Genomic DNA, 17,787 nt, shown 5'->3' on the forward strand with positions numbered 1-17,787 from the left:
AAATGGTTGCGGTAACGTTCACATATTAACCTGTAGTTTCGTTAGCTTGGTCCAGTCAGCCAGTTCATTCTTCCAACGCAGGTGATTAATCACTGGCGTGACACCGCCCCCTGCTGGATGAGTCTAGATTACAGTAAATTCCAGTCAATGGGAGCGATTTAAGCGCTCGGTTTACCATATTGAGGTTAACTGTTTATTAGATACAGAAAAAAAATTGTGAAGCTGTTTGGTCTTTGTAACCATATAATTTACTTTACTTGGCGTGATCAAACTTATTTTTATTGGTCAGCATTTTTAGTTTACCTGATCCGTTTGAATTCATTGTGTCTATCAAGTAACTCATTAAACTGAAAATAAGGCCAAATAGAACAAGTTTGAAAAGGAAACCGGAATAAGATGCATTTTAAACAAATTTAAAGATAAACACCTGAGTTACACTGACTTACCTGCAGAAAATGAGGTAAATACATCAAATTTGTACCACATTTCAATAAAACATTTTTTACAATAGAATTGTTTGGAGTTTTTTTTTTATAACTTATAACTTTTGTGGCCCACGACTACTTTTAACTTTACAACTGTGTTTTACCAGTCACACTGGTGGCACTGATTCTGTTCCTATTCCTCAGTAAGACTTAGGCAAAAATTGACACTTTTAATAAACTTTTTAAAATATGTATCTGACTGAGGACAATGAGCTGTCGTCACAAGACTAAAGAGCAGACTCGGAAACAGTTAAGAAATGCTTTATTTAGACGGTGATTCCACACTTTCCAGACTGGATTTCTGGTCGGATACGTTTCTCCTGATCAGTAAATGCCGTAGGTATGCTCCTTCCCATCTCTGTACCTGTCCAGGTAGCGTAGTGGCTGCCTGTGTGGATACTTGACCTGTGGAGGGTGGTACACTGGAGGCCTGATGAACTCAAACACTGGTTCCTTCATGTCTAGAGCGAGAATGCGGCTTTAATTTTTAAACAGACTTCAAAACAAACATGGCAACATAAAGAAACACGACTCACTGAGTGTGTTGTGGAAGGTGTTGGTAACCGATTCGTCCCACTGGCTCTGGAAGAAGGCCAGGCCTGCTGGCGTCATGTCGTCCTGATGCTTTCTGTAGAAATCCACAGTCTTAAAGGTGCGGTCAACCAGCGAGTGGCTGAGGAGGAAAGATGGCATGGTTTATTACACACACATCAACACAAGTGGTAATACTCCTCTTATATCTTGTTATGGTAAGAAAGTACATCTCGTTTAAAACGCTTGAACGTCTTGATTCTCTCACATTCAGGTAAGATGCTGGGGCCGTTACTCACCATGGCGATGGGCGGAGATCTTCCCGGAAGCTGATGGGTTTTTCCTGCTTGAAGAGGACGTAGATGTAGCGGTGGAAGCCTGTTCCCCTGGCAGGGAAAGGCGGCAGGTAGTGACACAGCTCCTCTCCGGCCTTCACCGCCCCGCCTGGAATGTTCCCGCTTCCAGGGACACAAGACATTCCACATTTTTAATATTCACATGTTTTGGGACTAACCGGACGAAGAAATGCACACTTTGGATTGGTCCCAAAGTACTTACACAAGCCAGTGGAGGTACTCTGCCTCGTTATCCAGAAGATGCTCGTCTGCAAAGAAATGAAATAAAAATAAAGGTATGTTTTCTGAATTTAAATGTGAAAACTAGGGGTGAAAACAATCAGCTTGTGATTAAGTATCAGTCAATGGTTAGTTAAAATTAATTCCAATTGATTGTTCTTTTATTGTTGTAGTTTGCCCGCCATCCAGCAGAGAGCGCCGCTGGTCATCCTCAAGCAGCGCCTGCCGATACAATATGGCGGCCATATCAGAACGGAAAGAGAAACGGTCCAAACTCAGTCCTTTATCGGAGGTAAAATGCATTTTATGCGGTTCTGTTTTGAAATATAAACGCTCTACAAGCTCTTTAAGTTTCACCTCGATAGCGCTCATTCAGCCGAGATGCTGCATAACAGAGCAGCGTCAACTTCTCCACCAAAAATAACGAAGGCGAGGACGTGATGACAGGAAAACGGAGAAGATGACGCAGAAAAATGTTAACATGATGCGGAAAAAAAAACAACATTGTGTTGGCATTGTGCCAATACATTAAATGTATTAAGAGTTAATACACTTAATGGAGCGACGTTTTAAGTTTTTATTCAGCAACCCAAGACGTTCCTGTTTCGCTATGCTTCATATGCAAGTTTAAGAATGTGAGAAACACACAATTTTCTGTTTATTCAGTCGATATTTAGTACAGCTGACTTTTTTTTTTTTTTTTCAAATTCAGTATGTTATGAAAGATTTATCCCTTTATGTTAATGGAATGACGGTTGGCCCTCTTGAAAGAATGGGAAATTTAAGTTTTTAAGAAAATGGCTGCTTGTCAATCAACCGTTAGTCAATGGATGAGATCAATCAACTTTCCATTAACTCAACTGATAACTTGCATCCCCAGTGAAAACAGACTGCTTAGTCTCACAGGTTAAGGGCGACGCTGACCTGGAGAGGTGAGCAGGAGGGTCCATAGGGAGCCCTCCTCTGCGTCAAAGGCAATCCGGGGGGCCGACACTGCCTAAAGAGACAAGATGGAGCAGAAGATAAGCTAAGAGAAGAAACATAATATCGGAAAATTCATCCTCTGTCTTTTTAGCATACTTCTGTAGGCGTCAGCTGATTCCCATAACGCACTTGTCTATCACTGTCCTGGCTGTAGCTGATGCGGAGGGTGACCTGAGGTCGAAAATAGGCCATTGGAAAGAGGTCCCTGAAGACCCCATAGTGGTCGGCCAGCTTCTTTATGTGCAACGGTCCGCTGGTCTTCTCCCAGGTTTCCTGCACTCGGTCCAAGGAGATCTTCACTGAAGGGGTGACATGTGTTAACTTCTCCAGTTGAAAAAAGTCTAATTTTGACAAACGTCAAGGGGGAAAAAAAAAGCGTACAAGTACGAAGTCGGGAGGCCCTCTCCAGCTCGACGTTCCTGTTGTTTTCCCTCATTACCTGCCTCCTCTCCTTCACCTCTTTGGTTCTGCTGGGACGACAGTATGGCAATCCGATGTCCACGCGCTCAGCACCTAGACGCACAGCAATACTCAGTGACGCATTTGAACCCCATCAGCAGCAGATTCCAGAGTTTACTCCTCACCGTGCTCAGGATCTGCTTTTTCCACGTAGCTCCTGTAGGTCTTCCACCACATGCGCTTGTTCTTGGCCTCCTCGGCCTGTCGGAAGTAGCGGTTGTAGCTGCGGTATTTCTCCAGAGACTCCAGGTTTGATGTGTCGATGTCGTCATTGGGCATGGGTCCCAGCGGACGCACCCGTTTGCTGAGGACCACTGGGTCCAATGGTTAGAAACAACATCGTCAAAATGTTATGGGTTTAAATTATTATCTTGCACAACTGCATTTTTAAATCAAATTTGAATTAAAGCTGGAGCTAAAATGTTTCAGTCAGGCATGTTCACAGACAGACCTCTTTTAGTGACAAATTATTATTATTATTTGTCCTCCAATAGAGATGATGTTAGTTTCCACTTCTTGTTTTGAAGCCTGTGCTTGTCTTCTGCCCTCTGCTGGAGGATCAATGTATTGCAGAAGGCAACATCTCGTTTGATTCAAGGGTAATAAAAGGCCGAATACACCTTTATTAGAAACGAGTTTAAATGGAATAGAAAGCTCTCTTTGTTTTCATTGTTGGTAACAAGAGAAAAAAAAACAGAATGTACTTTAACACAATTGAACAAAACATAGCTTATCAAACATTGTTTTACAGCAATACGTAGTAAAAATTTATTATTTTGGACACAAATTCAAAGTAGATACGAGCCACTTTTTCATAAAAAAAAAAAAAAACATCCAAGGGGAGTGAATGCTCGTTGCCAAGAATATTTGTCAAATTCTAATTCTGGTCAATCACATTTAAATCAGTGACTTCAGTGACTATTTAGGTAAACACTTCCTTTGCAGTAACATTTAATGTCATTATTTTCAGTTTCTGAAAATCTAATTCATGTAAAAGAGGCAAAATTTGATTTATTTCTTTAAAAGGGAGTACATGCCGAAATAAGTCTAATGTAACACTTCTGATACAAAGAAAACCAGGTAATGCTTCAAATAAGTATTGGATTTGTTAAAGTGAGCCATAAAAATTGTTTAAATTTCAATTTCAATCCTTGAAATTGAACTATTTTTCTTAGTAATTTCTTGTTAGCTGGTAAAGGGGTCATTGCTTTTTGATACATGATTAAATTGTAAAAGTTAAACTTGCGGATTCTCCTTCTCTCTTAAACTAACCCAGTTATGTTTCCAACGTAATGAAGACTGAAACAAAATGTTCGATTTTTCTGACTGTTGCTGAGTTTGTCATGTCTGACCGCACAGTCGAGGCCAGCATGTTTGTGTTGTTTCCTTCAAACACCCTTTTACAAAGCAACACTCGAGCATTAAAGTTCGGACAATAACTACCAAATAGAAAATATCTCAGAAAAACAATAACATTACCTGTTGTAGCAATAGTCCTCGCGTTATTGACCCCTAAATCTGTCCCAGTTCGCAGCGCAGCAGCACAAACTGTGCGCAGCGCCATCTTGGATGTAACTACGGTGGCCGTGTGGTCAAATGATACAGGACTGCGATGTTGCGTTTAATGCATCAAAGAACTCAGAAATCTACTTCAATCACTTTTTCCCATTGATAAGTAATATTAGTGAACAGGTGTTCTTGTAATGTAACCCAGGCAACGACTAATACGTAAAAAAAAGGAACTAAAAATACAAAAAAAATACAGGAAAAAAAATGAAACGTAATAAAAATGTAAAAATATTCTCTTTTATGTTTTAATGACTAGCAGCATTCTGGGTTGTGCATTCAAACATTGCACAACCCTCTTTCTTTTAAATAGGATAATATAAGTTTTCGAGTTCAACATGACCAAAATATAGTCGGAACTGATTTTACACTTCAGAAATTTCTCAATCTATTGTCTTAACAGTTAAGATTCTTACTACATTTATTACCTGAAAGCGCATACAAGTGTTAATTTCAATAAGCGGTCTAAATATATAACTCCTAATTTAATAATAGGTAGGAATCTCTCAACACATTTCGCATCTTCCACCTTCACGTTTAGCGTTGTGTTTATTATTTCCCGGTAGCCAGTGAAGGTATCGTTAGGCGTGTTGTCGTCATCAGGGAAGCTTCTTCTGTAACGTGCAGGAATACATCTATTGTAGTGGTAAGACATGTCATGATGTTACATTTGTGTTACAACTCAGTAGTCAGAGAAGGCGTGCTGTTTAAAATGTGGAATTAAATTGTTTAGTTCTCTTAATATTTTCGACTGAGTATTTGTCACGTAGAGTCGTGGCTAAAATAAAAGGAGCCAAACGTAATGCTAACTGGAGCTAGCGCTAGCTGTGCTCTCCATTGAGTTCAGTTCAGGCTGTTGGCTCTGGGCTCCACCTGGATATGGCGTTGTATATCGCTGTGACTATTACTTTGCTGTTGCTTTGTGTCACAGTTCAATGCAGAAAAAAAAGGCAATTTTATTTAGAATTAGCCGGTTTTTTTAGTCTAAAAAAGACACATCATAGTGACATCCTTTCTCTGTGTTTTCTTTCTTCTAGATGTTTGTCGTTTCCCTGCAAATATGGACTCTCAGAATTCATATCTCAACTGCGCCATATGCCTGGAACGTTTCAGGTACCCTGTGACCATCCCCTGCGGCCACACCTTCTGTAAAGACTGCATCAGCAAACACTGGGACACCAGCAGCAAGTCTAACAAAAACCCCCATTGCCCCTTCTGCAATCAGGAGTTTGCGTCCAGACCAGTTCTGAAGCGAAACGTGTCACTGTCGGTGCTGGCCGAGTCTGCCAACAGTACCGGCCCGTCCTGCAGGGAACCTCTGCTGAGGTCAGGGGATGGGGCGAGGACTTTGCTGCTCTGCGATCGCCACAAGAAGCCCCTGGTTTACTACTGCAGGCAGGACAAAATGCCCGTGTGCTGCGAATGTGGCATCACTGAATGCGCCAATCACGACAAAGTCATGCTGGAGGCAGAGAAGGAAAGTCAAGAGGTATAAAACAAGTCGGGATACTTGTAACTTTAGTCCAAACTTAACTTTTAATAGTAAGGTAAAAACCTTTTCTCCAAATTGTGTTTTCTTTACAGCTGTTGCTTGAAAGAAAGAGTAAGGAAGTGGAGAAACGGCTTGAGGACACACAAAAGAGTATAAATGATTTGTTGGAGAACATCAGTCATGCTAAGGTGATTCCTCAGTTTATATATATAAACAGAATCTAGATGGTTAAACAGAAGAAAATATGGTATCTTGAAAAAGTATTCACACTCTGTTTGCTTTTCTACTTTCTTCATTGGGGTTAGATAAACACAAAACATTCAAAATTCAAACATTCAAAAGCCTGGTGGCCTGCCAGGCGTATAGTACACTGGGGGAAACCCTAAGCTAAATAGTGGGCAATGTTGAAAGAAAACCTTTCATAGGCCACAAACTATGATGGTTTTTAACTGAATGACTGAAATGGAAGTTCAAAATTCAACAATTTTGAATTGTTGAATTCAAAATTGCTCAAATATCGAATGAGCTCTCGATATTTAGCAAAGAAAAACAGGTGGCTAAATACGCAGAGCTGATAGGTGACTTCCTCACAAGGTGGCTCTACAAAGACCATAGAGTCACTCATCCATTGGTTGTCTTAAGTTCTGACATAACTGTCTGAACACAAACGCATGACATGTTTCAGGTTTTTATTGGTGAAACAATGTTGAGAACTATGTTGGTTACATAAAATCCAGTGGAGTTTGTGGTTGTAGCACGACGAAGAAAAAAACAAAGAGGGGTATTAATACTTTTTCAAGGCACTGTAGGAGATTGTTCTAATCTAACCTATCAGACGTAGTTTGAAATTGAAATCCAATCTGTTCATATTTGCTTGTTTATGGTGAAAGATTGACAAATATTTCACCAAGCAGACGTGCAACTGAGGTCCTTCCATCAACAGGTGACTCTAGAGCAGACTTCGTCTTGGATGCGGGCCAAGTTCTCCTCTCTGATCAAGATTCTGACTGAGAAGCAGGAGGCCACGGAGCTGTTCATCGAGCAGCAGAAAGAGGAAGCCATCACGGAGGCGGAGACGCGGTTGACCTGCCTCCAGCAGCGCTCGCAGATCCTCCAAGAGAGCCAAGCCCAAATAGCAGCTCTGCACGATCTCTCTGACGCCGACCTCATTAGGGTCTGTACCTCTTAACATCAGCGGTTATCTCGTATTTCGTTGAAACGCGATGGAGCGGATGTGCTTTACTCTCAGGAGTCGACGCAGGTGGAAGTGCCACGTTTCAGTGACGTTCCCACAGAGGTGTCGCCAAACCTTGTGGATCGGCTGAACGGCGTCACGGACGTTCTGACCCGAGTCTCCAAGCTGGTTTGTGAGGACCTGGAGAGAGCCGTGTGCACCACTGTGCTTCAGGACAACGACGGTAACCTTGGTTTTAAGAGCTACTTTCTGCTGGACTGGCCAGAACTTTTATCCTAACCTAACCCGTGTTCTCATCGGCTCATGGCTGTCCAGGTTCTCCTCAGGATAAGAGGCCAGTACTTGCTGTGGTTCCCAGTCCGGCTACTCCGTGCCTCCCTGGTGGGAAGGAAAGCCTCAGTGCCTGTGAGTCCTGCTTTTTATACGCTACATGATTGAAACCTTAGCTTGACAGATCTTAACTTTTGTCTCAATCCTTGTCTTCGTAGATCGTTGCTCTCTGACGTTTGACCCTCGAACAGCCAACGAACACCTGTCTCTGTCTCATGAGAATCGGAGGGCGGAGCACCTGACCTCCGGTCCGCGCCCGGTCCCAGCTCACGAGGCTCGCTTCGACCACACCTGGCAGGTGCTCTGCTTCCAGGGCTTTAAAAAGGGACAGCACTACTGGGAGCTGGAGGTGTCCAAGCCTTGGGCCTACCTCGGGGTAAAGACTCTGCTGGTTCTGTTGTCGTACATCACATCAGTCTGTTGGTCATTAGAGATTTCATCTGTTAGAGTAGTTCCAGAATCTTTCTGAGCTCTTCTTTTACTCTCCCTTCAGCTCAGCCCAAAGTTTTAGGGGTCTTTTTTGTATCTAAGGTTCAGGTCAGAAGGCTCAGACAGTAATGGAAGGAGGATGACTGTGTGTCGAGTAAATGATTTTTGAGTTTGTGTTGGTTGCTTTATTATTTTGCCCAAAGACCCAAACATGAATCGCTTTCTGTTTATATTGTTAATGCTTTTATACCCAACATCATAACATTATTCACAAGAACACGGCTCTTTAGAACAGATATGTGGCATCAAGGATCCATTACCATACATACAGAGGAAATACGGTGCTTTTCCACACATTCATCCCTTATTTCAAAATCGTGTCTGTCTTACCATCACAAACATAAAATACTTTTCTAATCTGTTTACTGGAATAAAGTTGTTTTTTTTCCTTGTATGCCTCTTTAAATGACAATTAGAAAGTACATGGCATGTACTCGTAGTCATGGAGACTTTGTGACCACCCCAAAATGGCTAATTTTTCTGCTGTTATTTTCTTTTTTCAGATTTTTGTTAACTCCTGCCCACTGGCTGTTGACAAAATTAAAAACTTCATCTAGTAGCTTAATGGCCAGTGCAAACAGGAAATGACCTCTGACATAACCATGCGAAACAGGATGTCAAGGATTAGTAAAAAACTTAAATGAGGAAGTATAAACCTAAAAATAAAAAGTTACATTTATGTTAAAAAGACAACTGCCACTGGTCATGGTGTTAAAACCAGTTATTTCTTAATGTGGGCTCTTCTGCCACTGAATTAGTGTGGTCAAATTAAAGGGCGCTAGCTAAATTGATAGCATCCATGTTTGAGCTGTCGTATATATATTTATGGTCACCCCAAAAAACGATATATTTCTTAACTTGTTTTATTCTAAAGACATTAGTGGCTTTTATTTGTCAGTAATCCCACAGAAAGGGTGCAGAAAGTAGGGCCGGGTAAAGCATGCGACTAAGGAACCAAGGACGGGGGTCGAACTCGATACGCCAGCGTCGAGGTCCATAGCCACGCTCCCGCTCTGACCACTGCACCATGCGACACACGAAATGCCCTTTAAAAAAAAAAAAAAAGTAAAAAAAGAAAATTAATGTCCATTTATTTTTTTACCTCTCCCTCTTCCAGGTAACTTATGAAACCATCCCCAGGAAGGAGAAGGGGAAGCGGTGCATGGTGGGTATGAACGAACTGTCGTGGAGCCTCCAGCTGGACGAGCACCAGCTCTCCGCCTGGCACAACGGCCGGCGGGAGACGCTGGTCGGCCACTCCCATCACAGCCGCATCGGCATGCTGCTGGACTACGAGGCTGGGACGCTCACCTACTACGGCGACGGACAGACGAGGCTCCACGCCTTCCACTGTGCCTTCACCCAGGAGCTGTTCCCCGCCTGCTGGATAGGGGAGGGAGTCAGCATCACTCTCTGCTCCCCGTGAGCCTCCGGCTGATTCAACACAGAGAAACTCGTTTTATCTATTTAAAAAAACTTTCTCAACTTTCTGGTTTGTATTATTCTCCTCTCACCACTTGGTGGCGACAAACTCTGAGTCCTTACAGCTTTCGCTCCATTTCATCTAAATGGTTTTAGTCAAAGAAATCAACTTCAAGGTGTCTCCAGATCGACTAGTATGCACCCAGCTGATCGTCTACAGCTTTTAATGCAGGCAGAGAAGACTGAAGAAAATGACTCCAATGTCTCCAAACATGGGGGTTGCCAACACTTAATACAATTCTTATTTAAACTTTTTTGAAAAATATGTTTACCTAGATGAAGAGGAGCGCAGTGACAATTATCACTGTTGGTGTTTTGCATTGACAGGACAATTGTGATGTTTTCATGCATTATTCAAGGTACAGCTGGAGTGTTATGTCCAGAACGGACCGGCTAATGATATGCTGCCAATTTGTGCTACAAAGAGTTTCAATTTGTCTGTTTTGAGTTAATCGGCTTGAAAGGAATACTGTCATTTGCCTTCCTGCTCCGAAGTTGCATACAATCATCCTGGGTGCGAATGTGATGCTAACCACCTACATTTATCCAAACGTCTCAGTTTTCGTCTCTGACCGTAAATCATTTGTGTAGGAGATATTTAGCTTGTCCATGTGGACAGCTGGAGGATTCGATTGGTTGGTTTGGGTTATTGATTTGTCAGAATCACCCCAGTTGGTGCTGATGTTAGGTTTGTAGTCCAGAAGCTTCGATGTTCAGCCAAGCAGGAGGGACAATGATCCTAAACATGTCACAACTGGAGTTATGGAGTTTGAAATACTAGAATGTTTCCCACACAACTAAAAACCACACAACTCCATTCAATGCCACTTGTTAAAGAGTAACTCTTTCGCCTGCTGCAAATAAAATCCATTTTTGTTAACAGATTTTTAAAAAGCACTGCTGAGAAAAGAGCTCTTGGACTTTCAGCATGAAAGCAGAAACCGATTCCTGCAGTGTGATGTTGGAATCTACAGCACTTTCTAGATGTTTTCAGCACGTTTATGACAACCAGCCACGTTTTTTGTTTTTTTAAGCACTTTTGCTGAGCTACGCTGTCGACCTTTGGCATGTTGAGGTACTTGAGGCTCAGGATTTTTGGGAAACTGCTGTGGATATGCACAAAACGCTGCAAAAGACGGAATCAGAGCACTTTTCCTGACGTAGAAGCATCAGTCTCGAATGAGTTCGTCTCTTTTGTGTTAAGTAGAAATTTAAAATGTGACAACAATCCTGACTGGAAATTTAAAAAAAGAAACACTCCCTGTTTCATGAGTTAAGAGCCATTTATTAAACTTCAATCTAATGCGCACATGCTTCTGTTGAGATCATGCCGTTTGTTTTTTCCATAATTGAACCATTCTACAGTAACTGTTCAATAAATTAAGTTTGAAATACATACAGAGCTGAATGTTATTGTACACCCAGCCACGACGAGAGCGAACCGTAGCCTGATGCATAGCATTCTAAAAGTGCAAAGAATGAGCCGCTGATGCGCCACAGATACAGGATACAGATAAAATGACCACAGAGGAAGGAAGAACCGAGGCGCTCGAGATCAGACCGAGCGAACGGAGTTGAACAGAAACTGAGCCCATCCTCCAGGCGGTCGTGTTACTATCTGGGGAAAAAGACAACTACAATAATAAAAAAAAAGACAAAAACAGGACGACAGAGGAGTGAATGGTGAAGCCTGGGGCAAACAGGATGTGACATCATTAGGTGACCGGTCTGCTCCCGTGTTACATTGGTAGGAGAATCCACTGCTCTGCTTTAATCCCATATTGTGGACTCTCTAGTGTTCCTGGTCCCACCACAGCATGTCGAAACACACAAACTCTGCTCGCTTTTACAAAAAAAAGAAGGCTACTTTGTACTTCTGACGCTAAGTTTTCTCGAGAAAATACCTTCTTCTTGAAAATCTTGGTACTCACAAAACTAATAGAAAAATAAAACTGCATTCGGTTTGCCTACGGCCGTCTGTAGCAAAGCAAATGACTTCATTGGTTTAGAGTTTGGTTAGATAGAAAATTCTACGTGAGCGTCACATCATTCAACATCAGATCGCAAGAGGTTAAAAGAGGGAGAACGGGGGGGGGGGGATTAACGGGACACTTGGAAAGCGACAAATACTATACAATAGATGGCGACCATTTTGGTTGCCAGCGCTTGTTCTTTGCGACTTCCTGGGAAGTAAAGGTGCTTCTGATGAAGGGAGACAGGAAAACGAGGAGGAGGGTCTGAGGGGGGGAAAAAGGAATATTAGAAGGTGTTAAGGAAGATCGAGAGGAGAAAATGTCCAGTCAATGAAATGAGAGGAGACAGAGGAACGAGGGCGGGGTCACACAGGGTCTACTGGTTCTTCTTGTCCTCTGGAGGGGAGTAAGGCGGGGGCTTGTCCTGCAGAGAAAAATGAGAGAGAAAGTGTTCATTTCATTTCAATTATTGATCAGAAGTAGTTTTTTCAGAGCTGGGATACGGGCTCTTACCTGCGGCAGGTACACGTGCGTAGGAGGCAGAGTGGCACAGCTGGCGCTCGCCGCCACTTCCGCTGCCTTGGCCTCCGCTGGGAACGGTAGGCAGGGAACAGGAGAGGATGTTCATTATTAAATATGCCTTTGACTATTAAAAAAAAACCTGGCACATATGAGAAGGGTAAGGGGGGGAGGGGAGAGCTCATTTCAGTGATGAGTGCAGCTAGGAACGAAAGGAAAAGGTTTGCCAAATTTTACATTTGTTAGCAGAAAGTGGTTTGAACGATGGAATTGCATTAACAAGGCAAAATGTCCTGACTCAGACTGCAGAGGTCTAATGATCATCAGATGATTACATTTCTTAGACTGTTATTGTGAAAATGTTCACATTTCTTGCACTTTTCTTTTTTGTTAATGTTGCTACCAACAAATCTGAGCTGCTCCAGAAGAGTTTATGTGATAAAACAACAAATGAGTAAAAAGTTGTGACGGAAACAAAATTATGTATTTTTCTTTGTAAATTCAAGTTCGAAAATACTTTATTGATCCCAAAGTGAAATTAAATGTCGATGTAACTCATATGACTCAAATTTTTCAGCGGGTTATTGCAGACGGTGACGGACAGATTTCCTGTAGATCAAGCTCTGAATTGAATGGAAAGCCTTTTACTAGGCCATTTTAAGACGTGAATCTGCTTTCCTCTGCCTGGTGCTTTCTCAGTCCACCTTCTCTAGCTCTGCTGAGGAAAAGCGTCACGACACAGCAGCATGGCGCTGCCGCCACCATGCTTTACCATGGCGATTGAGTTTGAAAGCCTTGAATTTCCCCTCAAGACATTTCTTGATTTCTCACTAGAATATAAATGCAATTTTTAAAAAAAGTTTTTGAGGTTCTTGAAACAAAAAGAAATCTACTTGAGAAAAAGAACAGAAAATCTAATTGTTTTTTCATCTTCTGGTTGTTTTTCTTTGTCTGCTATGAGTTTAGCTCCAGCCTTTAACGTTGCTGGTGTGGTCATAAAAATCTAAGAAGGCAAAACAAATAAAATAAAATAACGATTATCTTACTCAAAACTGTCTCTTTGCCTAAAGAGAAGTAAGAACCATCAGGTTTATTTTTATGTGTTTATTTTGATCTTAGCTACCTCTCAGAGCCTCTCCACTTGAGAGACTCACCTGCTGCTGAGGAGGGCAGGTCTGGGTCACGTGGTGGCTGCTGACCCAGGGGGGCAGAGTAAGGAGGGGGCGGTACGTAGCTGGCAGACGCATCAAAAGCTGGAGGACTTGGGTAGAATGCCCCTGGATCACAGGAGAAGAAGAGAGAACCAAATGAAACGTTTGTTGAATCGCACACTAATAACACAGCTGTTGGTATGATGGTTTGGTACCTGGAGGTGGGGGGTTGGGGTAGGAGTAGCCGGGTGGAGGTCCCTGAGGGTACATTCCGTTAGCTGGGGGAGGAGGGAAAGCGTAGCCTCCGTTAGCCATGAAAGGGCAGCCACCGAAGCTAGGAGTCAGCGGCTGGCCCTTAGACGCTGCAGCAACAAAATATACCACAAAAAATAAATGAGTAAAAAGTGTTTAAAAAAAAACAAAAAAACACTGTTTAGATGCATTGCTTCATTTTCTTACCCTGAGCTGCAGCCTGCAGCATGAACTGGCCAAACTCTATGGCTCCGCCGGCGGCGAAGACCAGCTTGAACGTGGCACTTCCTTCCCATCCACCTGAATGAATGAAGACATTCAATTCATCCAGATGGTAGAGAACCCGTCTCAGCCGAATGAAGGGGTCGAACGCGGCGTGCTTACCTCCGGGCTCGGCGCTCACGGTGCCCTTGATGTAATTGGCGCCCAGAACCGGCTGTTTGATCTCGCAGCCCTTCATCAGGTAGAACGGCATCATGAAGGACTGTAGAGCGTCGCGTCCTTTAGCCAGGAAGATCACCTGGAAGGAAGAATCAGCAGGTTTCGACTTTCAAGCTGGACTTAAGTTTTGCTGGAGGTTTTTTTGTGTGTGCTAAATATTGTTAGAAATATGTTTGTGAAAGTAATAAAAAAAAAAAAAAAACAGCTTCATAATTTTTCCAATCATCCCTGCCCCTGTTTCAATTTAACAACAGTTTAGGTATTGTTTACAGATTTCTTGCACTAGTTTGGTCTTGTTTTTTGCAGCATTGTGTGTTTTTATTTTTTCACTTGTGTATAAAAAGGTTAAAAATGACCAAAAATAAATAAATATATACACGTCATTTCTGGAATGTTACAAAAAGTTAATCTTGGAGGACGTTCTGATCCTAACTCTGTTTTAAAGCTTCTGCTTTAAAGGTTTTTATCAGAGATAATACCCTCCATTGTCTGTCCTGATACTTCCTGCAGAATTTAAATGTCTCCCTGTTGTTTTCTTGGACATAAAGAGCTTCTTTGTTGCTTTTTTTTATTGTCACAAAGACATTGTCCAACTCAACTATATTCCAATGAACACACTTCCACCTGCTAACCAAGCTCTGCACTGGTGGCTGCGAGGTTTTGTAGCACACTTCCCAGTTGGTAACCACCTCTGAGCCCGTTTCCAGTTATCCTGGAAATAATGACTGCAATCTGTTATTTAATAAGAAATCTACATATAAAGGTGTTTGCTTGATTTCCCAAGTCTAAAAAAATTTAGATTTGTACAATCTGGATTGGATTGTTCACATACACATTTGTTCAAATACACATTTTTAAGGCATAGTATTGGCAAAAAAAAAAAAGAAGCAAAAGTAGGAATTTCAGTGCTTTGGTATCTAAAACAAAATCATAATAAGAAATTGAATTTTTTTGTTGTCTTGATAAAAATCCAATTAATGATATAAAAATTGTCAAAACTGTAATATTATTGTATTTTTTTTAAGAAAGAAGTAATAACTAGTTTTATCACAAAATATTATGATGACAATCTTGGACTTATCCCTACTGAGGAATACTGTTTATTGCAGAAAAGTAAACTTGTTCTTCAGTAAAACAACTGCTAGTGAAAAAACTAGTTAGTCTGGAGCAAAATACGCATTTTAAATAACGCTTTTGTTATTCATGAGCATTTATCTACAATTTAAAATTTCTAATTTGAAGACAATTCTGACAGTAAGAGACCGTGATTACAAAAAGTCACTCACCCTGTACGGTGTCAAGTAGACGCTGCCCTTTTTGCTCTTTCTGAACGGCTCAGGCAGACGGTCCGCATCGCAGAAGACCAGCTCCACGTTATCATGGGACATCAACATGCTAGTGACATACACAAACACGTAAACATACATTTACAATAATAATAACACAATAAATAAACACTGTGCATAATGTAAGTCAAAAATGTTTATGGCTCGTCACAAGCATCCAAATTAAAGATGGCTCAAGCTTCAGTTTCATAACCCTGAACTTACAATTTTAAAGTTGAGACAGCTGGGTTTTTCTGTAGCTGTCCAGTTACTAAACATGGCCCTGAAATAATAGGATTAGGCCCTGATGCCATCTAGTGACAGACTGTACAGTTTCTCCTGATGGTTTAATTACTACATTCCTGTATGTTCCAGAAGCGTCTATAAGGCAGAATTTATACCAACCCTGCTTTCTCTACAAATGATATGGCAGAAATTTCGTATTTTGGCTTAACAGCAGCCAGTTCAATCTTTTTTAAAGCACTGTTAGTTCAATTGGTCTTTGGTATAGGTCTGGTTAGATACTAGTCTCCATAATTCTGAAATTCTAATACATTTCTAACCAAGAAAATATTGATGTAATGTGAAAGATACGTTCACACCCTCTCTGTTCTGCATTGCCAAGAGACACATTTGGCCAAACACACCCAGTCTCCCTCTATTTTAAGTATCAAAACCAAACAACCTTTTTCTGCCAAAGCAGGACAGAGTGTATGAGGCCAGCAGGCTTGTGTAAGCACAACTACGCAATGCAATATGTGTTCACGTAGAGCCACAGTCCGAACAAGTAGCATTTAAACGCTGAGCTACACGTATCCTGAAAGCAGGCTCGCGCTCCATGCTCTTTTTTTTTCCGTGTTCGCACGTGAAGTCTGTTTTGATTGAAGGCCATGTTTTGGTCACGAGAGCCGACCCAGAGCTATCGAACGCGCCTCGAATTTTCCATGGCGTTGCAACAAATAGTGGCGTATTTATGTGAAACTTCGTGTTTAATAGAACAAAACCGCTTATTATGCATTCTAAATCCACAGGAGCTACATTTGTGCTCAGAATTTAAGGGTAAAAATAAGTAAAACTGGGAAAGTGTACATTTTATTATGTTTTTTTTATGAATTAGTAATATACTGCGAATAGCTGCATAATGTGCACTGCTGCTGTTCGTTATTTGTGAGGTCGACGCTGTGTTTCCATGAGTTTGCACTGTTCGCGTTTAAACCGAAAAAAAAAAAAGATAGACTAGGCCGAGTGTGGAAAACGGTGACTAAAAGCTAACGTTACCTCTCACTGTTGTTGATGATGACTCCACCAGACTCTGAGTGGTTCTGGTTCAAAGTCATGATGTCGACCCTCCAGCGTCTCTCACAGCAGAAACAGCTCAGCTGAAAAGGTATTCAGAGGTTTTCCAAAGAAAGAAAAAAGGGGCCTGGGTAACTGTCACAGTACGTTGGTAACGGTTGTTATGAGTCTGATGCTACAACTGCACCTGCTTTTCTTCCGCTGTACGTTCAAGTGACGTCACGCACGCACAAAAAAATGGATACCGATAAACAAAAAATATTTTCTTAATGTAAGCCGAAAGCTGTAATTTAATTAGATGCGCGAAAAACAAATTAATAACACGTACCCACATTATATTCTTAATATTTTGAAATTATTTCTGAAGGGTTGAGAATTAACGTATGACGTAAGCGGTGAGCTAATATCGAAGTTTCTACGGAGTTATATAACAAATGTAGAAATCTAGGTTGTCAACGACAGTCACCGATAATTTTACCAACGACGGAGGAAAATAGATTTATTTATTTATGTATTTAGTTCTTTATATTGCAATGTATACATATGTTTTCTTGACATATTAAGAATAAGGTAGTGAAAATGTGGGTTACAAGGCACTGCTGTTAAACAAGACATGTTTTGAAATACACCCTGTAGTATTAAAATGCTATCCTGGATGTATTGATTAAGCATCACCACTGAAAGTCCAATTGTCAGACATTATAAATTCTGTGGTGTATTTAAGAGCTACTGAGCTACACAAAACCGAACTGAATTGTCTGGAACCCAACATGATTTTTATATCAGTAACACTTTTCAGAATAACTTCATAAACAGTTGATTGAGGAAGTGTGAGGGTGACAAGATTGAGTATGAAACAGCATCTGCCAAAGACGAGCAGATGCTCGTCTTTGGCAGCATCTGCTCGTCTTCAATTAAGTCGGAAATTGATCATTTGTTAAAAAAAAAAACTCCCAGTGAAAAACAGCTTATTTTCAAATATCCACAGCGTATATTATTGCATAGAAGCCAGGTATTCTGGGAAACGTCTCAGTACATCAAGGCCAAAATTGAAAACCACTGCTGAATGTTCAATCAAACGTTTCTCAATGCAAAATTTGAAGGAACTTTCGTCTTTCCCCACTGATACTGCTAATATCAAGGTGGGTTCAGTGATACTCTAGAAATAATAATAATAATGATAAAAAAAACTTAGGAAAATTCCAGAAGTGTGTAATTACATTAAATGAGGAAGTGGTTTCA

At 41.3% G+C, this 17,787-nt stretch overlaps 3 protein-coding genes across 5 annotated transcripts; 1 reads left to right on the forward strand and 2 right to left on the reverse strand.

The window, feature by feature from the left end:
* Positions 1-730: 730 nt before the first annotated feature.
* On the reverse strand, positions 731-4,684 carry mrpl38 (mitochondrial ribosomal protein L38). The gene is made up of 9 exons (XM_015015699.1): positions 4,514-4,684; positions 3,160-3,348; positions 2,957-3,088; positions 2,672-2,874; positions 2,516-2,588; positions 1,575-1,620; positions 1,316-1,474; positions 1,022-1,158; positions 731-946 (listed from the first exon to the last, which is right to left on the reverse strand). The coding sequence occupies exons 1-9, from the start codon at positions 4,596-4,598 to the stop codon at positions 810-812; spliced, it is 1,161 nt and encodes a 386-aa protein (XP_014871185.1). The 5' UTR covers positions 4,599-4,684; the 3' UTR covers positions 731-809.
* trim65 (tripartite motif containing 65) lies at positions 1,802-11,523 on the forward strand. 3 transcript variants are annotated; one of them, XM_015015696.1, is made up of 9 exons: positions 5,149-5,246; positions 5,638-5,713; positions 5,826-6,089; positions 6,185-6,280; positions 7,036-7,266; positions 7,342-7,510; positions 7,603-7,692; positions 7,776-7,993; positions 9,224-11,523. In XM_015015696.1, the coding sequence occupies exons 2-9, from the start codon at positions 5,696-5,698 to the stop codon at positions 9,530-9,532; spliced, it is 1,395 nt and encodes a 464-aa protein (XP_014871182.1). In that variant the 5' UTR covers positions 5,149-5,246; positions 5,638-5,695; the 3' UTR covers positions 9,533-11,523. The 3 variants fall into 3 exon arrangements, with proteins under 3 accessions (XP_014871183.1, XP_014871182.1, XP_014871181.1); XM_015015697.1 differs by lacking the exon at positions 5,149-5,246 and adding an exon at positions 1,802-1,883 and having other exon boundaries at positions 5,638-6,089; XM_015015695.1 differs by having other exon boundaries at positions 5,638-6,089.
* Positions 11,524-11,823: 300 nt separating this feature from the next.
* Positions 11,824-16,758, reverse strand: wbp2 (WW domain binding protein 2). Its single transcript, XM_015015700.1, has 8 exons — positions 16,528-16,758; positions 15,211-15,319; positions 13,868-14,003; positions 13,691-13,783; positions 13,447-13,593; positions 13,235-13,357; positions 12,075-12,151; positions 11,824-11,985 (listed from the first exon to the last, which is right to left on the reverse strand). Exons 1-8 carry the CDS (start codon positions 16,584-16,586, stop codon positions 11,938-11,940), a joined length of 792 nt encoding a protein of 263 aa, XP_014871186.1. The 5' UTR covers positions 16,587-16,758; the 3' UTR covers positions 11,824-11,937.
* Between the last annotated feature and the right edge of the window lie 1,029 nt (positions 16,759-17,787).

The sequence above is a fragment of the Poecilia latipinna genome, unplaced genomic scaffold (genome assembly GCF_001443285.1).
Source record: "Poecilia latipinna isolate Pla-1442-1.1 unplaced genomic scaffold, P_latipinna-1.0 Scaffold1943, whole genome shotgun sequence".
Taxonomy (NCBI): Eukaryota; Metazoa; Chordata; class Actinopteri; order Cyprinodontiformes; family Poeciliidae; genus Poecilia; species Poecilia latipinna.